Here is a 20,515-nt window from a genome sequence, read left to right as displayed (position 1 = left end):
TGGGTTTTTTTGAGGGATGGAACATACCTGATTTTTTATTCAAGCTTGTTTTTATCAAGTTTGTACTGTGTAATTTCACCCTTATGGAGCACAGGCTAAAAAGAATGACAAAAAGAGTGACGTGATAAAATGAAGTACTGTGTACCACATGTGCCATAATGTAGAAAGTACATTGAAAAAATTTGGAAAGCTCAATAATGGCAAATGTTGCCAGGGATATGAGGATACAAAGCTACCATACATTGCAAGTTATAGAGTAGATGGGTATAAACATTTTAGAGAACATTCCAGCTATTCCTAGTCAAATTCAATGTTTAAACAGTCTTGTTATGAAAGTCTTCTCTGGGCATATATTCAAACGGAATTTTCATATTTATATATAAAAGGATAAGTATGTAGTTGTTCATTGAAGAGTCAGGTGGAAGGAGTATAAGAGCCCCTCCCTGGAGCATTAGGCAGGTCAAATGTGACAACTACACATCATGAGTAACAGAAGGTCTTGCAACACCACATTGTAGATGTTTGATAGCAAAATGAGTGGGTTAGATTATGCAGTTTATTATAAAAAGATGTAACTCAGGAGCAGCCAGAAGGAAGAGATGCATAAGGCAAGGTGTGAACAAAAGACCCAGAGCTCCCATGCTCTCTGCAGGTGTGCCACTTTCCTCAAACTTCGATGTGTTCACCAACCTGGAAGCTCTAATAACCTAATTTGTTAATGAAATAATTTTTATGTATATTTCCCAAGATAATTGTGTTACTGTCTTTAAAATATGATCAAAATTCTTCAAGCTAGATTTCAGCAGTACACGGACTGAGAATTTCCAGATGTACAGGCTGGATTTAGAAAGGGCAGAGGAACCAGAGATCAAATTGCCGACATCCATTGGATCATAAAGAAAGCAAGGGACTTCCAGAAAAGGATCTACTTCTGCTTTATTGACTACGGTAAAGTTTTTGACTGTAGATCACAGCAAACTGTGGAAAATTTTTAAAGAGATGGGAGTACAATATTACCTTTCCTGCCTCCTGAGAAACCTGTCTGCAGGTCAAGAAGCAAGTTAGAACTGGATGTGGAAAAACAGACTGGTTCAAAATTGGGAAGGGAGTATGACAAGGCTGTATATTGTCACCCTGCTTATTTAACTTCTATGCAAAGTACATCATGCCAAATTCTGGGCTGGATGAATCACAGCTAGAATCAATGGTGCCAGGAGAAATATCAATAACCTCAGATATGCAGATGATACCATTCTGATGGCAGAAAGTGAAGAGGAACTAAAGAGTCTCTTGATGAGGATGAAAGAGGAGAGGAAAAAGCCGGCTTAAAATTCAACATTAGAAAAACTAAGATCATGGCATCTGGTGCCATCATCTTATAGCAAATAGAAGAGGGAAAAGTGGAAGCAGTTACAGATTTTGTTTTCTTGGGCTCCAGAATCACTGTGGATGGTGCCTGCAGCCACGAAATTAAAAGATGCTTGCTCCTTGGAAGGAAAGCTATGACAAATTTAGACAGCATATTAAAAAGCAGAGACATTACTTAGCCAAAAAAGGTCTGTCTAGTCAAAGCTATGGTAGTCATATATGGATATGATAGTTGGAGCATAAAGAAGACTGAGCACCAAAAATTTGATTCTTTCAAATTGTGGCGCTGGAGGACTCTTGAGAGTCCCTTGGACAGCTAATCCTAAAAGAAATCAACCCTGAATATTCATTGGAAGGACTGATGCTGAAGCTGAAGTTCCAATACTTTGGCCACCTGATGCAAAGAGCTGACTCACTGGAAAAAACTCTGAAGCTGTGAAAGATTGAAGGTAAAAGGAGAACCAGGTGAAGGATGAGGATGAGAAGGTTAGATAGCATCACCTACTTAATGGGCATGAATTTGTGCAAACTCCAGGAGATAGTGAAGGACAGGGGAGCCTGGTATGCTGCAATCCATGGGGTCACAAAGAGTCAGAAATGACTTAGTGACTGAACAACAAAAAAAGAATTAACATCATAATACATATTAATAGATTTTCTAATTTTGTAAGAGTTAAAGGGGGAAAATAAAACTTACTGAGGGCATATTATTATTTTAATTTGAGACTAGATTGATTTTTCTAATATTTTATGTATAACATAGTTGGAACTAATTTGTAGACTTCTTTTTGTGGGATATTTATGAGATTTTAGTACTAGGACTTTGTAGAATAGGATAATTTACATATTCTTCTATGCTCTAGAACAGTGATTTTCAAATGATCTGTGGTTAGAGATCTTTTTTTCTTAGTTTACAAATGACCGTTTATTGCTACTTTGTTAGCACAAAATAAGAAATTAACAGAAAAATGAAATAAAAAAGCAATCAAAATATGAGTTAAATTTGTTTATTATTAGATTTAATAGACATAAAATAACTCTGCCAAATTACTATAAAAGTTTTAAAACACTCTCAATTGCTGTATTTATTGTGGACTTGCAAAAAATAGTTCATGACTGGTGCCCATGCTTGAAGAAGAGGTCTAATATTTTTGATGATACATACCTATTAACCCAAAATGATGTAAGAATATAACTACAGTATTTTTTTTTTAATTTTAAGAACTTACTTTTAGTGCAGTATAGTTGATGTCAGTCAGTTCAGTCACTCAGTCATCTCCAGTTCTTTGCGACCCCATGGATTGCAGCACACCAGGCTTGCCTGTCCATCACCAACTCCCGGAGCTTATTCAAACTCATTCCCATCAAGTTAGTGATGCCATCCAACCATCTCATCCTCTGTCATCCCCTTCTCCTCCTGCCTTCAATCTTTCCCAGCATCAGGGTCTTTTCTAGTGAGTCAGTTCTTCCCATCAGGTGGCCAAAGTACTGGAGTTTCAGCTTCAGCATCAGTCCTTCCAATGAATATTCAGGACTGATTTCCTTTAGGATGGACTGGTTGGATCTCCTTGCAGTCCAAGGGACTCTCAAGAGTCTTCTCCAACACCACAGTTCAAAAGCATCAATTCTTCAGTGCTCAGCTTTCTTTATAGTCCAACTCTCACATCCATACATGACTACTGGGAAACCATAGCTTTGACTAGATGGACCTTTGTTGCTTTTCAATATACTGTCTAGGTTGATCATAGCTTTCCTTCCAAGGAACAAGCATCTTTTTTAAAAAATTAATTAATTTATTTTAATTGGAGGCTAATTACTTTACAATATTGTAGTGGTTTTTGCCATACATTCACATGAATCTGCCATGGGTGTACATGTGTCCCCCATCCTGAACCCCTCCCCACCTCTCTCCCCATCCCATCCCTCAGGGTCATCCCAGTGCACCAGCCCTGAGCACCCTGCCTCATGCATCCAACCTGGACTGGTGATCTATTTCACATATGGTAATATACATGTTTCAATTCTATTCTCTCACATCATCCCACCCTCACTTTCTCCCACAGAGTTCAAAAGTCCGTTCTTTACATCTATGTCTCTTTTGCTGTCTCACATATAGGGTCATCGTTATCATCTTTCTAAATTCCGTACATATGCATTAATATACTGTATTGGTGTTTTTCTTTCTGACTTACTTCACACTGTACAATATGCTCCGTCTTTTATTTTCATGGCTGCTGTCACCATCTGCAGTGATTTTGGAGCCCCCCAAAATAAAGTCTGTCACTGTTTCCATTGTTTCCCCATCTATTTGCCATGCAGTGATTGGACTGGATACCATGATCTTAGTTTTCTGAGTGTTGATGGTTGATGTACAATGTTATTATAAGTAACAGGAATATGGTATAGTGAAACTTTATACTCCATTAATACATATTATAAAATACTAGCTATATTACCCATGTGGACAATATATCCTTGTAGTTTATTTTATTTATAATAGTTTGTACCTCTTAATCCTCTACCCTTACACGGCCCCTTTCCCCTTCCTCTCCCCACTGGTAATCACTAGCTTGTTCTCTAGATCTGCCAGTCTGCCTCTTTCTTATTATATTTACAAGTTTTTTGTATTTTTCAGATTTCATGCGTAAGTGATATCATACAGTATTTGTCTTTGTCTGACTTATTTGACTGCACATAATACCTTCCAAATCCATCCATGTTGCTGCAAATGGCAAGACTTTATTCTCTTTATGGATGAATAGTACCCCAGTGTGTGCATATGTATTTGTGCACATTCATTTCAGTTCAGTTGCTCAGTTGTCTCCGACTCTTTGCGACCCCATGCACTGAAACACACCAGGCTTCCCTGTCCATCACCAATTCCTGGAGCCTTCTCAAACTTACATCCATCGAGTCAGTAATGCTATCCAACCATCACATCCTCTGTCATCCCCTTCTCCTCCTGTCTTCAGTCTTTCCCAGCCTCAAGGTCTTTTCCAATGAATCATTTCTTCACATCAGGTGGCCAAAGTATTGAAGTTTCAGCTTCAGCATCAGTCCTTCCAAAGAATATTCAGGATTGATTTCCTTTAGGATGGACTGGCTGGATCTCCTTACAGTCCAAGGGACTCTCAAGAGTCTTCTCCAACACCTCAGTTCAAAAGCATCAATTCTTCAGCGCTCAGCCTTCTTTATGATCCAACTCTCACATCCATACATGGACCACTGGAAAAATCATAGGTTTGACTATATGGACCTTTGTTGGAAAATTAATGTCTGCTTTTTAACATGCTGTCTAGGTTGGTCATAGCTTTTCTTCCAAGGAGCAGTTCAGTTCAGTCGCTCAGTCGTGTCCAACTCTTTGAGACCCCATGAATTGCAGTACGCCAGGCCTCTCTGTCCATCACCAACTCCCAGAGTCTACCCAAACCCATGTCCATCGAGTCAGTGATGCCATCCAACCATCTCATCCTCTGTCGTCCCCTTCTCCTCTTTCCCCCAATCCTACCCAGCATTAGGGTCTTTTCCAATGAGTCAACTCTTCACATGAAGGTGGCCAAATTATTGGAGTTTCAGCTTCAACGTCAGTCCTTCCAATGAACACCCAGGATTGATCTCCTTTAGGATGGACTGGTTGGATCTCCTTGCTGTCCAAGGGACTCTCAAGAGTCTTTTCCAACACCACAGTTCAAAAGTGTCAATTCTGCAGTGCTCAGCTTTCTTCACCGTCCAACTCTCACATCCATACATGACCACTGGAAAAACCATAGCCTTGACTAGACGGACTTTTGTTGGCAAAGTAATGTCTCTGCTTTTAAATATGCTATCTCGGTTGGCCATAACCCTCCTTGGAGCACGTGTCTTGTAATTTCATGGCTGCAGTCACCATCTGCTGTGATTTTGGAGCCCAAGAAAATAAAGTCTATCACTGTCTCCATTGTTTCCACATCTATTTGCCATGAAGTGATGGGACCAGTTGCCATGATCTCAGTTTTTTGAATGTTGAGTTTCAAGCCAGCTTTTTCACTCTCCTCTTTCACTTTCATCAAGAGGCTCTTCAGATTCTCTTTGCTTTCTGCCATAAGGGTGGTGTCATCTGCATATCTGAGGTTATTGATATTTTTCTTGGCAATCTTGATTCCAGCTTGTGCTTCACCCAGCCCAGCATTTTGCATGACGTACTCTGTGTATAAGTTAAATAAACAGGTGACAGTATACAGCCTAGATGTACTCATTTCCCAATTTGGAACCAGTCTGTTTTTCCATGTCCAGTTCTAACTGTTGCTTCTTGACCTGCATACAGATTTCTTAGGAGGCACATAAGGTTGTCGGGTATTCCCATCTCTTTAAGAATTTTCCACAGTTTGTGGTGATCCACATAGCCAAAAGTTTGGCATAGTCAATAAAGCAGAAGTAGATGTTTTTTCTGGAACTCTCTTGGTTTTTCTATGATCCAACAGATGTTGGCAATTTGCATATATATATGTGTGTGTATATATATATACTACATCATATCTTATTTATCCATTCATCTGTTAATGGGCACTTAGGTTGCTTCCATATATTGTCTATTGTAAATAACATTTTTTGCTGTGAACATTGGGATACGTATATCTTTTAGAATTAGTGTTTTTGTTTTATTCAGATATATTCCCAGGAGTGGAAATGCTGGATCATATGGTAGTTCTATTTTTAGTTGTTTGAGAAAATTCCATACTTTCTTCCAGTGTTTATAATCTTGTGTATGTATTTTATTTGTAAGTAAAATTATTAATAATATTCTAGACGCTTAGCTTTTAAATTCCATAGATCCTGATAATCTCATCCTTTTAACACACAATGCACAGTGAACACTTAGAATGTCTGTTGTTGATGATACTGTGTGTATGTTCATAGTCTCCCATTACGTTTTTGATCACTCAGCATTATTTGATGCTGATGAAAACCAAAGCTGATGGTTTTCATATCTGATTAGATCATCTTTGTTTTTACCTCATAATGTGACTGATGTAGTTTTAATTCTTTAAGTATGAATAGGAAAAGTATTAACTTATTAGGAGTTCTTTCTCAAATGTATTACTTCAAGAATATAATTATGCCACTTGTCTATTTTGTAGAGACTCATTTAGTGACAAACCATAAGATGTAACCCAGGAAAATTTCAGTGCAGTGTGTAAGGGCAAACGTGACCGTGAAAGGGCCAGATGGGTTCATACTTTTCTCCCAGAACCTTTCTCTGCTGGGTTATGAGTTCAGTTTGGCCACCTGACATACAGACTCAGGGGACCAGATCAATCAGTTTTAAAAAAACTTCAAAGTAACTTCTTTCATCAGGAAAATAAAACATAAATGAAAGTTCTATTTTTCACTTCACTCTATTGGATTTTTCATCCAAATTTCTTGTTAAAGACTGGTTTTAAACAGATTTCTCAAAGAATAGCATGATTCATGGTTCATTGTTCCCCAAACATGGTTCTGTTTGCTTAAAATTTAGATTTCTGGGTCCCATTCCATAATTCCTGCATCCAAGTGTTAAAAGAAGGATGTTTACCAACCCCTCAAGTGATTCTAGTGCCTAGATATTTTGGAAACCAATGCTTAAGGGCATTTTTTTAAATAATAGGAATTTTATATAATCATCCTTCTTGTGAGCTAGTTTAGTACTTTGACATCTTTTGCAATTTGTTTTCTGTGGTTATTAGCCTGTGGTATTTCCTGTTTCTTCTTGAGCCAACTTTTGGAACCTTTTTTCCTAGGGTATCATATATTTTAGCTAGATTTAAAAACAATTATTTTAATAAAATTGTAGTTTGGAAAAAATCAATTAGTATGCTTTTTTTCCCCATACTTGCCTGATCATGTGTGTTCCTATATAGGGATGCAGACTTTAGAGATACCCTTTAGTTTATGGGGAATGAAAAGAAGGGAGGTTAAGGTTGATTTAGCATGAACACAAAGAAAATCAGACCATTTTTTGAAGTCCATATAAAAGATAAGCACTCTTATTTTATAAGAACTAAGTTTTTGAGATAATTTTTGAAAACCAAAAGGCAAAGATTTGAAAGATAAGCATATAAAATCAGTCTACAAATAATAAATTAAGACTGCAGTTTTCCAGGGAATCAATAGGAAGATAGAGAACCTGACAAGAATAGAGGTCAGGGTGACCTTCTGGACCACCTGGAGGAATAACTTGGAGGAGATCAGAGATAATTTTTAGAAAGAACCTAAAAATGTCTCCTCTGTCTTCCTCCCTGGACCCTGTAAAAATGTCTGTGCCTACAGAAAGACCATTATGGCCAATCCAGGGACAGATGGTAGAGCCAAGCCTATGCTGAGAGCTGTCCATTTCCATTCAACAGAACCCTGAATGTCATCCTGCCCAGGAGTGTTGCTAGTGTCTCTCTTATTGCCTTCCAGTGAAGATCTTCCTATGGGAGCTGTTTGCACCTCAACCCCTGACCCAAGTATACCCCTATAGGAATATCATATGTATATCCCAAGATTTCACTCAGCCCATTTAAAATCTACTGATTTTTTAAAATTTTTTGCCATGCTACGCAGCATGCAGGATTTTAGTTCATCGACCAGAGATTGAACCCATGCCCTCTACAGTGGACGTGTGGAGTCTTAACGACTGGACCTCCAGGGAAGTCCCTGTATTTCTTTTCAATACCTAATACATTTTTTTAAGACTCCTTAAAGGACGGCAGAGACTTGGACATTTGAGGGAGTGTAGTGGTATAGAAGGAATCAGCACTTGAACTTGTGTGAGGAAAAAAAAGAAAACAACTCAAAACTTCACTCTGAGCCAAAATGGTAGACTTACTCCTGTTATGTCAGCATGAATATTAGTAGAATGTGCTTAGACCAGTCTTCAGCTGTCTTTTACTTGGAGAATTACAACCATCACCTAACTGATCTGTCTGGAACTATTCTCTATACCCCCAGTCTTTTCTCTATGTGAAAAAGTGAAAATCGCTCAGCCATGTCCGACTCTTTGCAACCCCATGGACTATATTGCTTACAATAATCACCTTCTCCCCAAAATCAAATGTTGTCCTGGGTCTACTCTAGAAATTTTCATCACCCTGTTATTACATACGAGAGAAAGGTCAAACTTTATAGCATTGACTGCCCTGCCCTTCAAAACCCATCCTGAACCAAATTTTTCAGCTTCATCATATGCCTCTGCCCATGATTAAACCTATATTTCTGCCATGCCAAATAGACCTGAGCTTTTGAATACTGATGAATTTTTACTTACTGATCCATTCTAAAGCATCATGCAAGCTTCATCTTCCTATCACAACTTAAATTGTCTCCTCTGTCTTCCTCCCTGGACCCTGTAAAAATGTCTTCTGTATATCAAACATGCTTCATTCATTTAAAACATCTACCAAATTCTTTGATAATAATATAGTTACATCTCTCTCTTTCTTCCAGCCTGAGGGGACTTTGAGAGCATTGACATGGTCATCGTTCTATCTCAGGCTCCAAGCACAGTGCCTGATGCAGAGGGGGCACTCTGTAAACATTCTCTGAATGACGTGTCCATAATAAGTGACTAATTAGCTGACTAATAAAGCTTAAATACTCTTTGCTCACGTAACAGTCTGCTTTCATTCTTTGTTGTTCTGATCCAGCTATCTTTTGGACTTAAGAGAAGTTCATTTTATTTATTCATTATACACCATTTCTTTATATTTGGCCAGTCATTCTCCTCTGATAAGATGGTTTTCTTTTATCTTCTGTTTCAAAGTTTGAGTCTGTTTTCCGAGGAATATACTGTCTCTTCCAGCTGTATCATCAGCAACATTTTTATCTTGCCATCAATTTCTTCATCCAAGTTATAAATAACAATTCTGGACAGGACCTTTTACATGACATTTATCCTTCTCCTCCTTAGGATTACAGTTACTCCTTTTCTTGTTTTGGTAACTGGATTGCAACCACCTCATGGCTCACTCATTTTTATATTCCCTTAACTTTCCTGAGATTAACAAATACCATGAGATGTCTGAACATCCCTTGATGACAATAGTAGGAAGCTAGTTCTGTAATCAGATGACCTAGGATCAGATCACAGCTCTTGGGGATAAACTGGCACAAGTTTCTCAAACCCTGTTAATATAAAAAATGTGGATCATATTAGTACCATATCATAGAAGTATCCTGAAAGAATAAGAGAGATAATGTATGTAGAATGCTTAATTCTGCACTTAATACATAGTGAATGCTTCATGTTTGTTAGGGATTACTATTATTATGGGTATTAACTGAATAAAGTAAAAAGTAAAACTATCAGTATCATAAACTCTGCTAATTTGTTCATTGATGCATTAGTTTGCTAGCGATGCTATAACAAAGTATCACAGTATGGTGACTTAAAAACAGAAATTTATTTTACCACAATTCTGGAGGCTAAATATCCAAGATCAAAGTGTTGGAAAGGTTGGCTTCATTCTGAAGCCTCCCTCATTGGCTTGTAGATGGTGGTCTTATCCATGTCGTCACATGGTCTTCCTTCTGTGTGTGTCTGTCTCCTAATCTTCTATCCTTATGGGAGCATCAGTCATATTGGATTAGAGCCCACCTCAATGAACTCCCAGAGAAGGCAATGGCACCCCACTCCAGTACTCTTGCCTGGAAAATCCCGTGGACGGAGGAGCCTGGTAGGCTACAGTCCATGGGGTCGCTAAGAGTCGGACACAACTGAGCGACTTCACTTTCACTTTTCCCTTTCATGCACTGGAGAAGGAAATGGCAACCCACTCCAGTATTCTTGCCTGGAGAATCCCAGGGACGGCGGAGCCTGGTAGGCTGCCGTCTATGGGGTTGTACAGAATCGGACACGACTGAAGCAACTTAGCAGCAGCAGCAGCAGTAGCAATGAACTCCTTTAACCTTAACTATCTCTTTGAAGGTCCTCTCTTAAAATATGTCACATTGTTACAGTTACTGGGAGCTAGGACTTCAAGATGTCAACTTTGAGGAGACATAATCCAGTGTATAACCCTTAGCAACAGACGTCACACACATTATAGATGATATCTAAGTAACTTTGGCAACTGTGTAAACACTAACAACTATTCTTTTAAGAGGATTGTACATCCGCACCCTCTGCAATTCGTACTGGCAGTGCCTCCGGGAGTGGGGTGTACTCCACAGTCATGGGCTCAGCCACATAGCTTGATTTGGTCAGTGGCCAGTGGTGGTGGCACACCCTACTCCCAAGCAGAAGTTTCAAGGACCAGCAATTGTTTTCTCTTTCTCTTGCTCCTTTTCCACTGCCACAGTAATGTTAGGGGATGCTCTTTCAGCCTAATGACCAGAATGAGGGGATGATGGAGCAGAACTGCCTAGATGATGAGCAGCTGTTAATATGTAAATGCAAGTGGCCAATACATGGTTTTTTGTTTAAGTCACTGGGATTTGAGGGATTTTTTATTATTGCACAGAAGTTGTCCAGTGTGATAACTTACAACAAGTTAAAAAACAAGTGCATATAAATGCTTATTATTTTTCCTTGAAAAGGCACAGAAATTCAATATACCTTCAATGAGGTCATTCTAATAAACCTTAACTACAAAACAAGGAGGTGAGTATAAACAATTTCATGGGAGATCAAAGACCTGTTGGAAATACTGCTATTCCCATTTATGTGGAAAACATGTCAGCCTCCCCTGTGGTTAAATTTTCCCTTGAATATAAAGAAATTGCACCATTGCAACTTTTCTAGCCCTGCCTCTCCCTGTTCTAGAGAGAAATCCTCTTCTGTTCATGGAGAATCACAGTGAATATAGAAAATCAGAAATGTCTGCTGTCAGTTGGCAAATACTAGGACTCCCTAAACCAATACCACTTCACTCCAACCAGTATCAGTTTCACTAAAACACACACATTTCAATAGCCATATTTCAATCTCATGCCATTTCCCAGTTCCTGAGTGACAGTAACTATTGAGCTAGACTCTGCTAGGAAAGGAGAATAAGGACATTTAAGGCAAAGTGCAGTTTAAACAAAAGCACAGAATATATTCTGGGAATAGGAACAGTTGAGGGTGGTTCTACTAAAGGGTGGGGAATGGCTACAAATAGGACTGAAAAGGAGCTGTAGGGCCATCCATGGCAACCGGTATTGGTGATTCTAAGCCAGGGTAGAATTCAGAAACGATGGGAAAAAAGTTAAAATGTTATGGATAAAAAATTTATATGTTATACCTGATTTTCAAAGTATTTATGTTCCAAAAATATATAATATTATGTAATGGCTTAAAGTGAAGGCTTTTAGAGCAGACAACCTGACTTCATATCACAGCTCTGTCCTGGCCATGTCCTGTTGAACTAGTGCACATTAATTTACCTATGTAAGCTTCAGGTCCATCTTCTGTGCAACCAAATGTGATAATTATAATGCTTTCCAACCTATATCCATCAATGAATGAATGGATAAAGAAGATGTGGTATATTTACAGTGGAATACTACTCAGTCATTAAAAAGCAATTTGAACTACTGCCATCTGCAATAACATGGATGGACCTGGAAGGTTTTATGCTAAGTGAAATCAGTCAGACTGAGAAAGACAAATACTGTATGTTTTCACTTATATGTGGAATTTAAAACAAACAAAATGAAAGATCACATATAACAAAACAAAAATATACTCTCAGTTACAGAGAACAGACTAGTGGTTGTCAGACATGAGGAGGATGGTCAAAATAGGTGAAGGGGATCATGAGACACAAACTGCCAATTATAAAATAAATAAGTCACAGGGATGTATTGTATAGTACCGGGAATATAGTCAATAATACTTTAACTTTGCATAACCTGTAAAAATATTGAATCACTATGTTGTACACCTGAAATTAACATAATATTGTAAATATGTTTCAAAAATATATATTTCAAAAAATTTTTTATGTTTTTTAATTTAAGAAAACAACAAAAATAGTACTTTCTTTATATATTGAGGATCATTGACTATAATGATGCATATAAGACTCTCAGCAAATGTATCTGAGTCAAAGCAGAAGCTCCTGAAATGGTACTTGCTGCATAAATTATTACTATGGCAGCTGTTCTAAAATGAAAATTTAGTGATATGCCTCTATATAGGCATATAGATATGACAACCTGTATCCTTTAATTCTCTTCAATATCCTAAATATTGTCTGAAAAGATGCATAAGACAGAGCCAAAGAGAAAAACCCCCACATGACGATCAGCCACTGCTGTGACCTGGGCCGAAAGGGCCCCTGCCATGCCACTCAGTTCCTGTCTGAGCTCCAAAATGGCTAAGCTCACACAATTCTGAATCAGCCATAGGCCTCACTTCCACTGTGACCACACCAGATACCACTTCAGAGAAAGGAAGAAAGAGAAAGTGCCCAGCAGCTGCTCTTCTAGAAGCTACTTGAGAAATCAGTCCTCTTGGCCACCTCCAGGCTTCTGAGCCATTTAAATTAAAACCTGTGATTCCACATAAGAAGGTAACTTTATCTCCATGAGAATATTATTTTCCTTTTTTTTTTATTGAATCACTGGATTCATCACTTTGGGGCTTAAAGTAAAAGTGAAGTCACTCAGTCGTGTCCGACTCTTTGCGACCCCATGGACTGTAGCCTACCAGGCTCCTCAGTCCATGGGATTTTCCAGGCAAGAATACTGGAGTGGGTTACCATTTCCTTCCCCAGGGGATCTTCCCAACCCAGGGATCGAACCCAGGTCTCCCACATTGTAGGTAGACGCTTTACCATCTGAGCTACCAGGGAACCTTTGGGGCTTAAAAGCTGAAATTTCTGTCTTCCTTGAATTAAACCCTGTGGTTAGGTAGTGGTTCTTTTATACTTATGCTGATTGGTACCTTTGAAGAAAGGAGGAGAAAAGAAGAAAAAGAAAAATGATGAAGATAAAACCACCAGTTGGCTTTTTTTCTTCTTAAATATTTGCTAGTTTAGTTTTAGATAAAACAGTATTTGATCAATTAATGTTTAAAATATTATTCTACTGTGAGAACTTTGAGATGGTATTGTCATGGGAATAGGTGGCATAATTCAGAATTATTTTTCCCTTTCCTACAAAAAATAAAACATCTGGGCATAGGTCTTGAGTGAACTGTAAGTATTGATATTTGTTTTGAAAGAATTTTCATACTTTTTTTCAAGGCTTAACCAGAAACGCTGCTTCTGTTATTAATCAAATGGTCTTAATAAAATGTGCCAAGTCAGTTTCTGATATGGTGTCTCATCATAATATAATAGCTGTTTTTCATTACTGTTGGGTTGAGGGTTCCACTTAAATAACACATTATTACTGGATGATTCTGACCATTCTAGACAGTGTTTTTTTAAGGAAAAGAATTTCTCAAATCAACTCTCTTTCTCCTGCCTATATCCTCTAGCTTCTTCTCTCTGTCTCTTCTGACCCCCTTTTCCTTCTCTCTTTCTCAAGGTCATTTGTTTATTCAATCATTCATTCAGTCTATATTTATTAACACTTTAAGGGGCTCTCTATACAGAGTAGGGTAAACTTGAAAATAATCACAATTCAGAAAGATATAGCAGCCCCTCATTAACCCTAAAGATCAAATATCTCAAAACATTCAAGGGAGAAGAATTTCAGTCGAGATATTTAAGCCCTGATGGGCATAAACCAGGTAGATATCTAAAGTAACATGTAAGTCTATTAAGGCCTCTCTATATATTCTTTTAAAATTTATTTTATTGAATATAGTTGATTTACAATGTGCTAATTTCTGTTGTAGAGCAAAATGATTCCATTATGCATATACATACATTTTCTTCAATATTCTTTTCCATTATGGTTTATCACAGGCTGTTGAATATTGTTCCCTGTGCTATACAGCAGGACTTTGTTGTTTATACATTCTCTCTGTAATAGTTTGCATATGTTAATCCTAAACACTCAATCCTTTCCTCCCCCAGCTCCCTCTCTTTTGGCAACCACAAGTCTGTTCTCTATGTCTGTAAGTCTATTTCTACTTCATAGATAGGTTCATCTATATTGTATTTCATATTCCACATATAAATTATATCATATGGTATTAGTCTCTCTTTTTCTGACTTATTTCACTTAGTATGATCATCTCTAGATCCATCTATGTTGCTGCAAATGGCATTATTTCATTCTTTTTTAAGACTGCATGGTATTACATTGTATATTGTTGTTCAGTTGCTAAGTTGTGTCCGACTCTTTGCAACCCCATGGATTGCAGCATGCCACTACAATCCTGTGCTTCACCATCTCCTGGAGTTTGCTCAAACTCAAGTCCACTGAGTCGGTAATGCCATCCAATTATTTCCTCCTCTGTTGCCCCCCTCTCCTCCTGCCCTCAATCTTTCCCAGCATCAGAATCTTTTCCAGTGAGTCAGCTCTTTGCATCAGGTGGCTAAAGTATTGGAGCTTCAGCATCAGTCCTTCCAATGAATATTCAGGGTTGATTTCCTTTAGGATTGACTGGTTTGATCTCCTTGCAGTCCAAGGGACTCTCAAGAGTCTTCTCCAGCACCACAATTCGAGAACATCAATTCTTCAGCACTCAGCTCCTTTATGATCCAACTATCAGATCTGTACATGACTATTTGAAAAACCATAGCTTTGACTATATGGACCTTTATCAGCAAAGAAATGTCTCTGCTTTTTAATATGCTGTCTAGGTTTGTCATGTGGCACTAGTGGTAAAGAACCTGCCTGCCACTGCAGGAGACATAAGAGATGCGGATTCCATCCCTGGGTCAGGAAGATCCCCCGGAGAAGGGCATGGCAACCCACCCCAGTGTTCTTGCCTGGAGAATGCCATGGACAGAGGAGCCTGGGAGGCACAGTCCATAGGGTCACAAAGAGTCAGACGCAACTAAAGCAACTTAGCATGCATACACACTAGGTTTGTCACAGCTTTTTTTCCAAGGAGCAAGTGTCTTTTAATTTCGTGGTTGCAGTCACCATATCTGCAGTGATTTTGGAGCCCAAGAAAATAAAATCTGCCACTGTTTCCATTTTTTCCCATGTATTTGCCATGAAATGATGGGGCCAGATGCCATGATCTTAGTTTTTTGAATGTTGAGTTTCAAACCAGCTCTTTCACTCTCCTCTTTCACTTTCATCAAGAGACTCTTTAATTCATCTTTGCTTCCTGCCATAAGCGTGGTGTCATCTGCATATCTGAGGTTGTTGATATTTCTCCCATCAATCTTCATTCCAGCTTGTGCTTCATCCAGCCCAGCATTTAACATAGAGACTTCCCTGGTGGCTCAGAGGTTAAAGTGTCTGCCTCTGACGCGGGAGACCTGGGTTCGATCCCTGGGTTGGGAAGATTCCCTGGAGAAGAAAATGGCAACCCACTCCAGTATTCTTGTCTGGAGAATCCCATGGACGGAGGAGCCTGGTAGGCTACAGTCCATGGGGTCGCAAAGAGTTGGACACGACTGAGCGACTTCACTTCACTTTCACTCTGCATATAAGTTATATAAGCAGGGTGACAATATGCAGCCTTTTCATACTCCTTTCCCAGTTTGGAACCAGTCCATTGTTCCATGTCTGGTTCTAACTGTTGCATCTTGATCAGCATACAGATTTCTCAGCAGACAGGTAAAGTAGTCTGGTACTTCCATCTCTTTAAGAATTTTCCACAGTTTGTTGTGATCCACACTAAGGCTTTAGTGTAGTCAATGAAGCAGAAGTAGATGTTTCTCTGGAATTCCTTTGCTTTTTTTCTGATCCAGTGGATGTTGGCAATTTTATCTCTGGTTCCTCTGCATTTTCTAAATCCGACATCTGAAATTTCCTGGTTCATGTACTGCTGAAGCCTAACTTGAAGGATTTTGAGCATTACTTTGTTCCATTGTGTATATGTACCACATCTTTATCCATTCACCTGTCAATGGACGTTTAGGTTGTTTCCATGTCTTGGCTCTTGTGAATGGTGCTGCTGTGAACCTTGATGTTCATGTGTCTTTTTGAATTATAGTTTGGTCCAGAGATATGCCCAGGAGTGGGATTGCAGGATCATGTGGAAACTCTATTTTTAGTTTTTTGAGGAATCTCCAAACTGTTTTTCATAGTGGCTGTACCAATTTACATGTCCAATAGTATGGGTTCCTTTTTGTCCACCCTTCTCCAGCATTTGTTATTTGTGGGCTTTTTAATGACCAGTGTGAAGTGGTACATCATTGTAGTTTTAATTTCATTTCTCTCATAATTAGGAATGTTGAGCATTTTTTCATGTGCCTATTGGCCATCTATATGTCTCCTTTGGAAAAATGTCTGTTTAAGTCTTCTGCCCGCTTTTCAATTGTGTTGTTTGGGGTTTTTTTTTGTTACTGAGCTGTGTGAGCTGTTTGTATATTTTGGAAATTAAACCCTTGTCATTCGCATCATTTACAAATATTTTCCCCCAATCTGTAGATTGTCTTTTCATTTTGTTTATGGTTTCACTTGTACTACAAAAGCTTGTAAATTTTGTTAGGTCCTATTTGTCTATTTTTGCTTGTTTCTATTGCCTTGGGAAGCCTGTGTGTTTTTATTACTTACAATAGCCAAAATAAAATATCCACTGCTTTTCCAACTTACAGACTCCAAGTTCATACTCCCTCTAACTAGGTTCCACTGAGTTTCCAGAGACACAGAGTGGCTTGAATGTTGGTTGGCATAGATAATGATAAAAATAGATTATCTTAATAACTGGCTGACTTGGTTTTGCTTATCAGGCAAAGGGATTCACCTCCCTGCCTGATTTTTAGGGACCTGAATGACACTGAAGTTTTGACAATCAGAGCATACTCCAGTTCATCACTGAAATGCAGAAGATGTGACACTCTCATGTAGACAACACCCAGAGTATGTATCAGAAGTGTGTCTGGGGGCTGCTCATTTGCCCCATTCTGCACCTTCTCATGCTGCCTAGAGACACATATGGAGTAATTTAAATATGCTTCAGCTGAGAAGATGTGAATGGCCAGACTGAAATATATCTTTTTTTTAAAAAAAAAAAAAGGGAGGAGGAGCAAAAACACCTTTAGAGTTCAATGAAAGAGAATTGCCATTGCTAGTTTTAGGTTTATATCCATGTGGGTGTACGACTCCTCTAGTAACAAGAATTGCTCTGTATTTATGTTCTGCAAAAAAAAAAAAAGCTATCATCTTAGTTGCCAGCTCTTATGGAAACAACTGCCTTAATTTAGCAAAATACCTGGACAAACAGCTTGGAATAGCTGAGTCACTGAGAGCCTTGGTAAGAAAAGGAAAGGAAGTAAAGAAAGAACTCAGCTCCTCTCAATTAGTAAAGAACATGGATGTGGGAACTGGGGAGAGGGAAAAAGGCAGGAGAGAGAATTATTGAAAGAGTTGGCCAAGCATCATGGAGCAATTTCCAAGGGGCTTTTGAAGAGCTTTCATGTTCATTCTTAGACTGCATCCCCTTCTATCTGCTTAAAACTTCAGCAAAGACCTTGAATAATTTTCTTGTTTGTCTGTTTGTTGAAACAATGGAAATGGGTATCTATGTCTCAGTCAGTGCCAAGATGTGGATAATAAGGAATAGCAGCAAGTGTGGAGCAGGGAATGATTTAGCAGTGTCCGGACATCATGGCTGAAGGTGACTGTGAGAATGTAAACTCTTCCAAAAATTCAGTGCACTGGTATTAGCTGCAAAGCTCTGAGCACTGAGGCAAAAAAAAAATCCAGAAGTAGATGCACGTATATTGGGATTACCCAACGCAGGTACTCACCACTGGAGAGCGATTAATATATATGCTAATAGATTTTGTACAAAACTTTTTGGAGTCCCCAAGGATAGAATGACTAATTGAATCGAGCAGAAAGGAATTTTCCCAGGGTAATGGGGTTTGGCTGAATGAGCACTTTCTCAATATAATCCATTAATGATGACTAGAACAGATCATTCTTTCTGGACAAACTTCCCTTCAAATTTCATAATATAATATTTCTGTCATGGGAGCAGGGGAGAGTACAAACAATTTAAGGAAGCTGTTGTTGAAGCACTCAAAGGCTCTTCTTATAATCGATTCTTCCATACATAGTCCTTTCTAAATTCTCTCCTGTCCTAGAAGGGTTCAGCAGTGGAGCATGTGAAGTATCAGCCAAGTAAATAAGTACGAGAATTTTGCGCTCAGGTAAAATTACGAAGCATCCAAGGAAATAAAATAAGTATACTACGACCCATGAGGGGCCTGGCAGGTGAATCCTTTTAAGTACTGAGTTAAAGCCAGTTAAAAAAAAACACACAAGGGAAAACAAGTTCAGTTTCAAAGACTGTAAACTGAGCCACATTAGGAGGACAAACCTAGACTAGCATTCAGGAAGAACTGCCATAAAATGGGAGAGATTTAGGGGCTAGGACAGAGTTTATTGTCTCAGTTCAACTGCGGGTTCCTTTGCTTGCCAGTACTTGCTATGGTTTGAGTTTCTGGTTTTGTGGTTTGAGTCCCATGTGGTTTGAGTTTCTGGCTGACTAGTCTTAACTTAAATGTGTAGGGTCAGGACAAGATATCCCAAGAAAAATGCTCAGAAAACTCGATGGTAGCTGAGTCTTTATGGGAGTGAGAGAAACCAGTATGACTCAAAGTTCTGATTTTTTCACCAAATCCATGATCTAGACTTTGAGATATAATCAAAAGAGCATCAACTACAAAATAAATATGTTTGATTCCCAGCCCCAAATACCCACCTTTCCAGCATGCTTGTGAGGATTAAGTATTAATATATATGTGAAAGCAAATTGTGCTGTGTTTAGTAAATACTGGTTTGGATCTTTTTCTCTCTTGTTCCTTTCTTCCTCTATTCCTTCAGATTCTCTTCCACAATAGGTACCTTAGAAGCATCACTCTCTGAGCATCAGACCCACCAGCTTCCAATTAAATCTGATTTTCAGTACTCACGTAGACCTTGCCACATCAACATTCAAATGCATTCAGCCACTGGCTAGGGAGATGTTCTACGCCCACATGGACGTAAGCAGAGGGTGACTGTAACCCTGACTCAGGGTCCCTTAGGGAAGATGAGCAGAAACCTCAACAAACTCAAAGCATGTGTTTCATGTATTAGGAGACAGCACAAGGCAAACTTATCTGTCAGCTGTTTCCACTGCTGACTGGGAGGCCTTGCTGACAGCACCCCAGCAATCCTTGTTCAAGCCTCTTGAAATGTGATTCATTCTCTTTTGCCCTGTGGCAAATCTGTGTTAATAGTCCAAATGATATGGATTTAATAACATCGTCTATATAGAAGTTACGCATAGCATTCCAAAACAGAGTTCAAGCAGACCATGTTGATATTCATGTGATCAAAATTGTGTAGTGTTTATTTCATAAGCAAATAGCAAAAGGCAACTTCAGCCCAGAGGAAAAGTTTTGGATGTGTCTACAGAAGGGTGGTAGCTGAAACGATGCAATAGGATGAGATGACTCAGGAAGAGAGTGGAAGGCAACATATAAGGAACAGACAGAAAAATAAGTAAATAAAAATAACATTGAAAAGGCATAGCCAGAGTAATAGGAAGGTACCAGAATAAAGTAGTATCTCTAAAGAATCAGGGCTAAGAATTTCAAAAAGTCAAGAGGAGTAAGGCTAAGAGTACAGGGTGAAACACAGGTTAAGATGGAGACACCTTTTGGTGGTTTCCCATTTCTCCTAGGATGAGATCCCAAATTATTCAGTGTCCAAAAGCTAAAGCTTTACCTCACACCGTTCTCTCACTCTCCCACTTCCAAATCTCTGCTCCAGCCTCATTGGCTTTCTTTTAATTTCTCTAAGGTAACATGTTCCCTCCTACCACAGGACCTTTGTATGTGCTGTTCCTCTGCCTGAAATACTCTTCTCCTTAGGTGCACTTGAATTTGTTTTTCCAGTCTCAGAGGAAGCATCATTTCCTCAGTGAAACCTTCCCTGACTAATTCAGGCCAAGTCAAATTCCTTAATTATATGCTTTTAGAGAATCATTTTTCTTTCTATCGTAGCATTAATCTCAATTTATAATTATATGTTCATTTATGTTATTTGATAAAAGTGTCTCACCCACTGGAATGTAAACTTTATGAGTGGGACTCAAGGAATTCTTAACACAGCCATTAAGATTTTAACCAAACAGCAACGGTTGCCAACCAGA

At 38.7% G+C, this 20,515-nt stretch overlaps 2 protein-coding genes across 5 annotated transcripts in view; one reads left to right on the top strand and one right to left on the bottom strand.

The window, feature by feature from the left end:
* The window catches only part of LOC145524193 (uncharacterized), a 190,216-nt gene that overhangs the window by 150,922 nt on the left and 18,779 nt on the right, over positions 1 to 20,515 (top strand). For 2 of the 4 annotated variants that reach the window (XM_081536013.1, XM_081536015.1), the window contains exon 6: positions 8,815 to 8,970. The exons of the other annotated variants lie outside the window; for them this stretch is intronic. In XM_081536013.1, the coding sequence (XP_081392139.1) occupies positions 8,815 to 8,913 (99 nt within the window). In that variant the 3' untranslated portion in view covers positions 8,914 to 8,970. Of the gene's footprint in view, positions 1 to 8,814; positions 8,971 to 20,515 lie in introns of those variants that run through there. 4 annotated transcript variants of the gene reach the window in all.
* Positions 9,020 to 20,515, bottom strand: part of EPDR1 (ependymin related 1) — a 60,574-nt gene continuing 49,078 nt past the window's right edge. Inside the window, exon 5 of the transcript XR_014067295.1 lies at positions 9,020 to 9,492. The gene's annotated coding sequence lies outside the window, so the exon portion shown is untranslated. The remainder of the gene's footprint in view (positions 9,493 to 20,515) is intronic.

The sequence above is a fragment of the Giraffa tippelskirchi genome, chromosome 10, assembly GCF_054371585.1.
Source record: "Giraffa tippelskirchi isolate mGirTip1 chromosome 10, T2T-mGirTip1v1.2.pri, whole genome shotgun sequence".
Classification (NCBI taxonomy): Eukaryota; Metazoa; Chordata; class Mammalia; order Artiodactyla; family Giraffidae; genus Giraffa; species Giraffa tippelskirchi.
This window is presented reverse-complemented; position numbering and strand designations above follow the sequence as displayed.